Source organism: Fopius arisanus, unplaced genomic scaffold (assembly GCF_000806365.1).
Source record: "Fopius arisanus strain USDA-PBARC FA_bdor unplaced genomic scaffold, ASM80636v1 scaffold00001, whole genome shotgun sequence".
Taxonomy (NCBI): Eukaryota; Metazoa; Arthropoda; class Insecta; order Hymenoptera; family Braconidae; genus Fopius; species Fopius arisanus.
This window is the reverse complement of record NW_011887740.1, coordinates 5,386,151-5,396,417: the sequence shown is the minus strand read 5'-3', so window position 1 is coordinate 5,396,417 and position 10,267 is coordinate 5,386,151. Positions and strand designations below refer to the sequence as shown.

The 10,267-nt window shown below is 35.8% G+C and overlaps 2 protein-coding genes across 5 annotated transcripts; both read right to left on the bottom strand.

Annotated features, from left to right (window-relative positions):
* Positions 1-193: 193 nt before the first annotated feature.
* On the bottom strand, positions 194-3,492 carry LOC105265025 (sorting nexin-4). 2 transcript variants are annotated; one of them, XM_011302306.1, is made up of 4 exons: positions 2,994-3,492; positions 2,499-2,605; positions 1,576-2,357; positions 194-1,479 (listed from the first exon to the last, which is right to left on the bottom strand). In XM_011302306.1, the coding sequence occupies exons 2-4, from the start codon at positions 2,585-2,587 to the stop codon at positions 1,181-1,183; spliced, it is 1,170 nt and encodes a 389-aa protein (XP_011300608.1). In that variant the 5' UTR covers positions 2,588-2,605; positions 2,994-3,492; the 3' UTR covers positions 194-1,180. The 2 variants fall into 2 exon arrangements, with proteins under 2 accessions (XP_011300608.1, XP_011300599.1); XM_011302297.1 differs by having other exon boundaries at positions 2,935-3,486.
* Positions 3,493-3,657: 165 nt separating this feature from the next.
* LOC105265003 (synaptic vesicle glycoprotein 2B) lies at positions 3,658-9,810 on the bottom strand. 3 transcript variants are annotated; one of them, XM_011302278.1, is made up of 12 exons: positions 9,533-9,810; positions 8,829-8,906; positions 6,565-6,789; positions 6,334-6,496; positions 6,100-6,221; positions 5,773-6,017; positions 5,269-5,426; positions 5,001-5,196; positions 4,572-4,686; positions 4,279-4,438; positions 4,089-4,216; positions 3,658-4,001 (listed from the first exon to the last, which is right to left on the bottom strand). In XM_011302278.1, the coding sequence occupies exons 1-12, from the start codon at positions 9,555-9,557 to the stop codon at positions 3,931-3,933; spliced, it is 1,686 nt and encodes a 561-aa protein (XP_011300580.1). In that variant the 5' UTR covers positions 9,558-9,810; the 3' UTR covers positions 3,658-3,930. The 3 variants fall into 3 exon arrangements, with proteins under 3 accessions (XP_011300580.1, XP_011300572.1, XP_011300589.1); XM_011302270.1 differs by lacking the exons at positions 8,829-8,906; positions 9,533-9,810 and adding exons at positions 8,476-8,566; positions 8,684-8,762; XM_011302287.1 differs by lacking the exon at positions 8,829-8,906.
* Positions 9,811-10,267: the final 457 nt, after the last annotated feature.

Genomic DNA, 10,267 nt, shown 5'->3' with positions numbered 1-10,267 from the left:
AAATCGATATATCTGATGTTTACGATTAACTCAATTAATGGGTAACATCAGAGAAAATATATTTTGAAATGGGCAAAGAGCCAAGCAGACATAATTGAGTAGGTCGAATACTTAAAATATAATTGACAGTGCAATATTTTTGGGTTCTCTAGATAGGCGAAATTTAAAATGTTCATTAAAATAATCTATGTAGTTTGAGAAATAATAGGATTTTTTTTATTGAAAATTATACATGACGAAGTGTCGAGGACATGCAATTCATCCTGTGTAGTGGCGTGAGTATCGTTATAAAAATTTATTGTGATTAGAACATATTGAATGAGCTGCTTCGATATTTCGGAGAGAGAAATTACACCAATATAATAATTTTTCAGTTATCAAAGAGGGTGACCCAGAAACGCGTGAATTGAGCAAATATAAAATACTACTCACACAATTTAAGATAAATCGGTGTTTTTTAACAAATCAATGTTATGCTGAGTTCTCAAATAATTGATGTACAAATCGAAAATACTTCTCTGACATGCTCTATAAAATTCAATCCGCTTTCATTGTTTTTCAAACGATAAAAGACTCTGAATTTTTTTCTGAAATCTAAACGGAAAATATGAGACTAGAATAAATGTTTATGTCACTGGGAATATATCGCTAAATGAGAAGTTTGGAAGATTCGTGGCAAAATTATTTTTAGGGTAAGATTTCGTAATATATTAAAAAATCTACCATTCTCGCACACGACTCACTTTTTCGAAGATATTTACGACTTAGTCGAGACAATATCATCTGTTATTGATATCACTTGGTCACAGACTGCATTTAAATGTAAATGATCTGTGAGTAATTATGCGCTAAATGACGAGATGAATCTATGAACACTGAATGACACCATGTGGAAATATGATATGGATTATAGCTATGCAAAATGTCATGTCTATATTCAAAAGCTAGAATTTAAACTGCTGAATAACATAAGGGAGAAATTTACTTGCAGCGTTATATCGAGTTACTACACAATTATGCTCGTCCCTGAAAATTTGCTTTGCCAGTAGAATAAAGACATCTCATTGAATAGTAATAGTTAAATTCATTGAGAAGTGAAATGAAATAATATATCTGATATTATATACTTTTTCGTCTCGTCTCATTGGACACACTGAAAATGATAAAAAGACGGAATTGCTTATGGCATGCCCTCCAAGCATTGTTTGATATGCTGCCAGCTTTGAAGGCTCTTTCTGGCTAGTTTGAATTGCAGTATACAGTAAGCTGTTAATGTTTCTTTGAGATCAACATTCTTTTGTTGCTGGAAACGGTCGATCTCCATTAATGCCTTTGAGGAGAAAGACGTTAGATCCTCGTGTGTTTCCTTATCAATTACCTCGGCCTGAACAATTCGTTGTTCCATTTGATTAGCCTTGACCTCCCTCATCTCTTCAGAATCGACAGAGCCGAATAAACGGGACATCAATCCAGACTTGCCTGTGTAAGAAAATTATTCACTCTTCAGACAAATTAATAACATAACACATGCATAGTGCACATGCAAGCAAAAGATAAAGAGAGACATCCAACTACCTTGGAGGACTTTGTCTTTTTGGTCATATGCAGAGGTAAGATTATCGGTGGCCTCGTCTTTGACTAATTGTAATGCTTCCCTGCGTCTAACAACAGCCTGTAAAGCAGATGCTCCGAAGAGCCACTCTTTCAACTGGTCGGCAATCAATTCCTCCTCCTCCAAATGGCTGTCTATCGTTGCAGCCAACGAGTCCATGTAATGGCCAGACTTCTGGAGTCCATCACCCAATTCTTTCTCAATTGCACTCCACTCACTAAATACTCTTCCATAATTCGCGTGTAGCTTGTATAAACTGTATTGTCTCTCGGCACATCTCGCACGAACACGCAGCAGATTGCCCAAATTATTCTGAAGCTCAACACCATAACATTTAACTGTCTCGAATCTCTTATCGGGTTTCCTGAGCCTCACAGCAACACTGAGGGCCTTCAATTTGTTCTCAGCCAATTGCAAGTATCCACTCTCTTTTATGCTTTCCTTCCAGCCCTCTCGCTGCTGCAGAAAACCCATAAGGTGTTTATCCCGTGATAGAATTGGATGAGCTGCCACTCGTAATAGAAAATTTTCTAAACCAGCTCGACGACGGTCGACAAAATCTGGATCGAATGTGTCTGTCGTTACTTTCTGCCAAGCGTACAGTACTTTCTTTTCTGGTAACGATGGCAGTACTACGAAAGGATAGGTTACTTCCAAGTAAGCTCTTAGCATTTCAAACTCTGTGTAACGGCGCCATAACGAACTTATCGTCGTCAACGCCTCTCTGAAGTCTGGATCCACCACTCTGTACATTTTAATAAAAAATAATGAAGAATTGATTGGTAATCAATGAGAGGTAATGGAGTTCGCATCATTGGACAATATTCACATGAACAATTATTTTTGCCAATATTGCAATACACGACGTGGTAATTATGTGACTTACTTGGTTTCTACTAAATAGACTGTGTAAAACTCCCGCAAATTGAGACCACCATTTGCTCGTTTTTCCGCCTCAACAATGGCAATCTCCATGTGATCAAGAAGTGAATTCTGAAAAAAATACTTATGGCATTTCAGCACTTCAACGCTATAACATAATATATATAGCATAATATTTTATTGAAAATTTTCAATTGCCCCATTTGCATTGCAAAAATTTCCTAGTCAATGGAGTTTACAATCTAAGAAATGGCAGTACCTCATGCATTAATGAAACTTAAACTCAATGAATTGAATACTATCATGAAAATTAGGTCAATGGGTCATTTATTAATATTTCAATGTAGAAACTTGTCATATCGATTTCCCAGCTGCATTGCTTTTAAACCGAGTGAACTAACTATTTACTATTCAACTGACCAATGACAAATAATACTCACCTGTTTTTGTATATCCAAAGTAGTCATATCATTCGCGTTTGAAACTATCTGATAATTACCGTTGTGAAATATTTCAGCCATTATTTATGTCTCCTCCACTGGCAGGATAAAAACTACTGCAGTTGACACATTATTATGACAAAAAAAAATCCAGCCGTAAGGGTACGTCAAAATATTCCATTTTACACGATTCTCTAATTCTGTTTTATTTTGACGTTTGATGGACAAAAAGAAGATGCGCGGTGCGTTGCACTTGACAACTGATGATGAGTGAGTCCACACCTATTTTTTTAGACACACAAGTATGTGCATATGAAATAACAATAGCACTCCGGACCACCTGGAGAATTAACTTGTGTGTGAATGTGTAAAGGCTCAGTTCTGAAGGTTTGTGTGACCCCACCAAAGAGGATTGACTAAAGTAGAGGCTCAGTTCTGGGGGTTTGAGTGACCCCACCGGCATCGAAGTACCACCCCAACAGAGGGAGGGCGCTACACGCAATGCTGGGCTGTCCGTGAAGTCGACGGAGTGAATTTTATTTTTTGTTTTCTATTTGTTTGTTTGGGAAGCCACATCTTGTGGAATTTCAAATGGAAAAAATGGAATTATTTAAAAAAAAAATGAATGATGGCGGGATCGAGCCCTGGCCATTCGCGTGGTTGGCAAGCACGTTACCGATTAGATAACGCGCTCATTCTAAGATCATAATTTCATTAGTAGTATATCTTCAATATATTGAAAATCTATTTTGTATGAAACATCATTATAAACAAAAGCGATATTTTCAATAGGGATATTCATAGAACAAAAAATACTTGCTCTATATATACACAATGTGAGTTATAAATATATTAATTATAACATTTGCAAATATATGAAATTGATCGACTTACGCGTATAAAACAGTAGTATAGCTATATTTACAATTCACTTTTGTCAAGTGGTGAGTTGTTGATTTGTTATTCTAACTAACGAGAGTTACAGATTTTTTAATTCTAGGCTGACTCTATCGACTCCTTGAAGTCAGATTTTTTGGCGGGAATGAAAAACACGAGGATAGCACAAACTGAAAGAAAATAAATTGGTTAATTGATTATTCGATTTTTTAAATTAGAACACTTCCACAGAATATATAGAATATATTGAAAAATACCTAAGCAAGCCATTCCAATCATGAAGAAAGGCCCTAAACAGCTCAACTTGAAGAGTAATGGGAACAATAAATTCCCAATGACCGCACCTATTCTTCCCATCATCATCATCATTGAAATTGCCATAGCCCTAAAAAATGAATTAAAGAACCTGTAATCATCAGTAAAAAATATTTTTCGTCTAATATTCACCTCAAGGGAGTGGGGAAATTATCAACTATAACATTTGTAACAGCAGCACCACCAATACTAGATAACGCTACGAATACTGAAGAAATACCTAGAATTCCACCGGAATTCTCAGCCCAGTACAAAATACCACAGCACAACCCGGCAGAAAGAAAGCAGAACACTGAAAAAAAAAAAATTCAAATGAAAATTCATTAGAGTGTTGATTCTTGAATAATTATTTACAATATCAATGCTTTCATGCAACTTGAAATTTATGAAAGGATCACATGAGCAAAAAATTTTATAAAACTTACTCATTAATTTTTTCTTTCCAGCGCAATTGATGAGTGAACCAGCTAGAGCATATCCAATGACTCCAGTCACGGCAATCACTATTGAATTTAGGTATACAGTGGAGTTGAGAACAACCTGAATGATTATTCAACATTAAAAAAAAAGTGAATTATTGGTAATAAATGTGGTTTCTGCGGAAAAACCATATTCATAAATCAGAAATAAGAGGTATGTTAAAATTGAAAGATGGCTAAAAGGATGAATGCAAGGAAGTAAAAATTCTTATCCCATTATTAAATCACTCTTGGCAGGTCCAATGTTTATCAACATTCCATCTGGACCTGTCTTTACCATTACTGTGAAAATGTCTGTCATTGGGAACTAGTAGAAACAGCGCATTCATGGAATAGTTGAGATCCATTAATATTTGTCGAAGCTTTACAACTCACCGGTGCGCAAATTTTTTCCATCTCAATAGTGTTATTAATGAAATTATGTTTATTAATAGTGTCAACTGTTGTGTTGGTTTGTTCAAGCATCACACAGATTGACGGAAATTCTTCATCACTTCCAACTGGATGACTAGCCTCGTAGGTCTCGATCATAGCAAACAGTTGAGGCATCCAGAGCCTCAGTGTATTTGATCTGAAATTCAGGGATTGTTAATATTTCCTCTAATTGCTAATAAAATAGAAAGATAAGAGGGTGTTTGCTCACCCAATGGTAGCGCCAAACTGTATCATCCCAATGAGGATTAATCTGTAGGAGTAGGGTGATGTAAAGAGTGGCTTCATCTGTAACCATCCTCCCTGAAACTTGTTGAGGAGAGTGGTCTCTTGCGTTTTAACGTAACTTTCATCAGTTACACATTTCACCTAGATACGCACCATATAATTATTAGAAATAATTTAAAAAACTCCAGCAGAGTAAAAAAAAATGGAGAGAATAGTGATAAATGGCAGCATCATTCCCGGTTTACTACCTGTTTGAGAGACATCTTAGAATCACATTGCCAAGCCATGGTAGGGGCACACACACTGAGTGATCATTGGGGGGTGTGATGAGGTATTCTCTCAACAGTGAAACACATCACCGAGTACTCGTCTCAAATTGAGCTGAGATAGAAAGAAATAGGAACGTCAGGTGATCCCGTCCGTGACGGGTACCGTAGTTCAAATTCAAGAAACCCCACCAAAGTGGGACACCATGTTTGATACTTACCGCGTACGTGTCTCCATTTTTTCCGGTATTGAGTGCGTAGATGTAACGAAAGACTTCAAGCGCTTCATCATCACGACCTTTTGAGAGAAGAAAACGAGGTGACTCCGGGAACCACGTGAGAACGATAAAGGCGATGAATTCGGGTAGAGCGCAAAGAGCTAAGAACATACGCCAGGAGGTGAAATCCATCGAGCCATTGAAAATTGGTATGCGAAAGTCTTGAGGAATGATGATCCACGCTAAACCTGATCAGTTTATTTTCATCAGCAATTGTTCCATCAAGGAATTATATTTGTTTTCATGTATAAATGATATGAGAGTGCCCACATGGTATTGATATGTGTCCCAGTGAGAAGAATACTCCCAGCCACATGTAGATCCTGGACCTCTGTTGCTCGCCATGGACCTCAGCGAGGTATGACATCAGTGCTGCATAAGGGCCGGATATCCTAGTAGTAAACCCACTCAATGATAAATCAACTCGCTTCAATGATATATCAATCAATTAAAAAGTGAATCACCCGCCCTCCAGCCGAGTGTCAAAACACCCATTAAACTCACAATATGCCGTTGATGAATTTGAATAAAATGAGTAGCCAGGAGGCATGGGACATGCAGCTAGCAAAGCTGAATATCGAAGTCGTAAGGTACCCATATGTTAATACCTTCTTACGTCCGTATGTATCAGTCAGAAAGCCCCAGAAAAAGGCAGTTACGATCATACCTGTAAATGTCAGGCATTGAATTTTCGGCGAAATTGTCTATTAGAAATAATGATGAATATAAAATTACCTGCAAATGGCATGGAATTGAGCAATCCTTTATCGAACATGGTGAGGCTGAGATCACACTCAGCTGATGGTAGAACGTATGACATTGATGTGGACCCATAGATACTAGCCCACCCAGCTGGCAGAATAGCCAGCAATAACAAATAATTGAATTTTCCATAGCCAGTTAAGCTGATAGCACGTTCAAAATCAACGGGACCTTCTTGTTCATTTTTAATGACCTCATCTGTAATTTAACCATTGAACAACAATCATCAAATGAATGATCTCAATTGATATATGTTGCAAATATATAACATGGACGAGGTCTTGTGGAATGGATGGTATGAGTCAGTGGGGGAAAACCGGTGATAACTGTCCTTGAATATCGCGAAACTTGTGCTGTTTCATCACTGTATAAATCAACTCATCAGATATGATATTTACAACTATCGATGAATAATAAAGAGCGTCGCACACTTTGTTGTTGTCTTATCATTATTATCAAAAGAACCTGTTTGTGAGTGTTGACGGAACGGTGAATTAATTGTCAGATCGAATTCACATTACCGCATTCTTCGAGGGAGACTGAAGATTTTCAAAGGCCAACCTGCTGAGATTCCCACGTATTCCCCCATTGATCATTACTCGAACGATTCATTTTTATTAGTGATGACTGCTCTTTGTGGAATCGTTTTTAATCAATTGTTTATATGCTAGCAAAACTTTAAATAATATGATAGTTGTGAAATTCAAGAGAAACTAGAAAAAAAAACCATATTTCACGGCAATGGAGAAGATGATATGAGCAAAAAAAACCTGAAGTACTCAGTTATCCACAAAATATGAAAGAATCATTAACATCTGGTTGTGGGAAAAATTTTTAAAATTATAGAACCAAAACGCCGGTAAAAAATATTGAACTATTTGTTTTGAAAAGCTTGACAAAATTATTTGCCAAATTCATCAGTTTGTACAATATTCTGCACGTAATATATGCAGATACATTAGCTTCATTTCGTTTGATAATATCATTAGTGATTAATAATGTGAAATTTCAATTGCTAAATTCGACATCAGTCTCCACACCCAGTAGCTCTTGCATCAGCATTTTATCATCTAATATGCAGAGATGAAGTGATAAGTGGTGCTTATCTGATATCGAAAACATTACCATCTCATAATAATTTGCAATGTCGGATTGTTGGAGGGAGATCAAGTCTCGCATATCAGACAGAGGAAAGTTGCTTCAATACTAATTCCTGAGATTTGGGGCATACGATTCAACATCACAGAGATTGGTAACAATGAAGTACCGCGATCGATAATAATTATCATGAGGCCAGTTATTATTTTAAAACATGACTATCAAACAAAGGAGATTTATCTTCAACTCGAAACAAGAAAATATTCAGCGTGTGCTCTACTTATCATTTTTGTGGTCGATCCCACGATCGTTCATGTCCATTATAGCCTTTACTGTGTTATCACTCACTCACAAGTTCTTGGAAAATTTCAGTAGTTATTGATGAGCTGACAAAATGAGGTGACATCTTCAATTAAAAAATGAACTTTATGTTGACAGAATCATCGATTGTCGACATAAATTCCACTTCTATAGAATAACTACATATTAAATCGTTTACTGGTGTACGCCCTATTTTAATTATATTTCCATAAATTCAAAATTCGCCGGTGAAATGCAAAGCTTGTAACTACTACAAAGATGATGGCTTAGCTAATGAGTCATGATAATCAGATGACTACCTGGCACTATCAATACATCATTAATTTATCAGATTTTTTTTCGCCGAAGTACTTTGATTCACCATCACCCTTATTGCAACTGAATTATTAACAAAATACGAAATAAATAATAATAAAAAAAATGGACGAGGGGAGAGTGGTTTTCGATAAGCCGAAATTTACTCACTGTAAAGAGAAATTTCCTGACGTGGACTCATATCAATTGAACATAGTTTTGTTGTCGGACTGAGAGAGAAGTCATGAAACTCACGCGAGCACTATCAAACGCCAAACGTAAACACGCGATTATTTATGCCTATTAAATAGCCATTCTAATGTTACCGGTGATATTCAGTTATTTTTAATTTTTATTGAGTGATCAAAATCTGACTCACCTGATCCTCTCTACCGTTGCTCCACCATTTCGCATATTGCATATTTCATATTATTAATTGTAAGGAATTAAGCGATTAAGTGGGTGTTAACGCAACAGGAACAAAGGGATAAGAACATTGAGTAATTGTTAAATAATCCCATTACCATAGGTTGAACAGATATCTTTGAGATCCTCCTGATTAATCCATGGTGGTGTATTATCAAGATAACATCGCGATGGAGCTGTTAGAACATTCATTCAGACAAGCATTATTCATTAGTAATCAGAGTAAAGTTTTACAAATCTTGAGATTATTCCGATTATTGAATATAAAAATAATACACAAGAAATTGTGTATTATTTTTATTTCGAATTTTCAGTTGTTAGAATCGGAGGCTTTTATTCATGGAATTTCCGTATCTGAAGTTGTGCTTCCACAATAAAAAAATATATATATTTTTTTTTGACATTATCGTTGTCCCCATTACTGTGATAATTTGTCAATTAACCCGAGGATTTCGCTGCAGTGATGCACGAAATCTTTCCTCAAACATGTAATTGTCGAGGGAACGACGGGTTTTAGGCGGAAACGGCAAAAAACCTTCGTAATTGAAAACATTTCAAGCACATCATATTTTTCTACGTAAAATTCACAGATGATAAATGAGACAACTCCCTCTTTTAAAATTGTCCATCAAAAAAATTCTATCAGAACTTTAGTGACTAGAGTCTAGTCCTCAACACAATCAATGTAATTTTTTCATCAAATTAATCATCCCTTTACCATTTCTCGACTATATTATTAAAAATAAATCAATAAAAATTGTGAGAGTTATTTGTTGAACATTGAACAGATAAAGATAAATACCTTGTCTCTTTAGTGAAGGACTCATGGAATATGGTTGACAAAAAAAGAATCCTTGAAGTTCACCACTTTGACGTTTTTATTAATTAGTAAAATTATCAGTACTCGTTGGCAATAAAAAAAATAAATAAATAAAACACTGAAAAAATTGAAATTTTATCGATCGAAATGAAATTATCAAAGTAATGGAAATTTCTGCGGAAGCATTAAGTTGAAAACGCGTAAACAAATTTGAGTGACGATGTGTGTGTTCTAACAGAAATGAGTGAAGATTGAATGTCAAGTAAGAGCTCATACAGTGAGTGCAGTCGTTATTATTTGAACCTGGGTGACTGTGGGTGGGAATACAACTAACTCCCCTCCCTCCATTCAACCGCTTTATTTCCGTGTCGTATGATTTTTTCTCTTAGTTATCCAACCCGAATTGACACTCGTATCACCATACCAAATACCACCGAATAACATGTATCACTTGTGCACAGAGACTTAAGAATTAACAGCAGGAATTCTGCCGTAAGATAAATTGATTTATCGCTACCGATTCCACCCGTCTAGAGACATATCTTTAATTCCTCCCACTTGGAACCAGTAAACCTTGAAAAATTGAGATATTTCATCAATATTACATTCATGTACCCTTATTCAGACGAATAATTTATTCAAAAGAAAAAATATCTTTTTTTGGCTAGATTTTTCTTTCTACTAGAATCAAAAAGAATGTTAATAACTTTTATAATC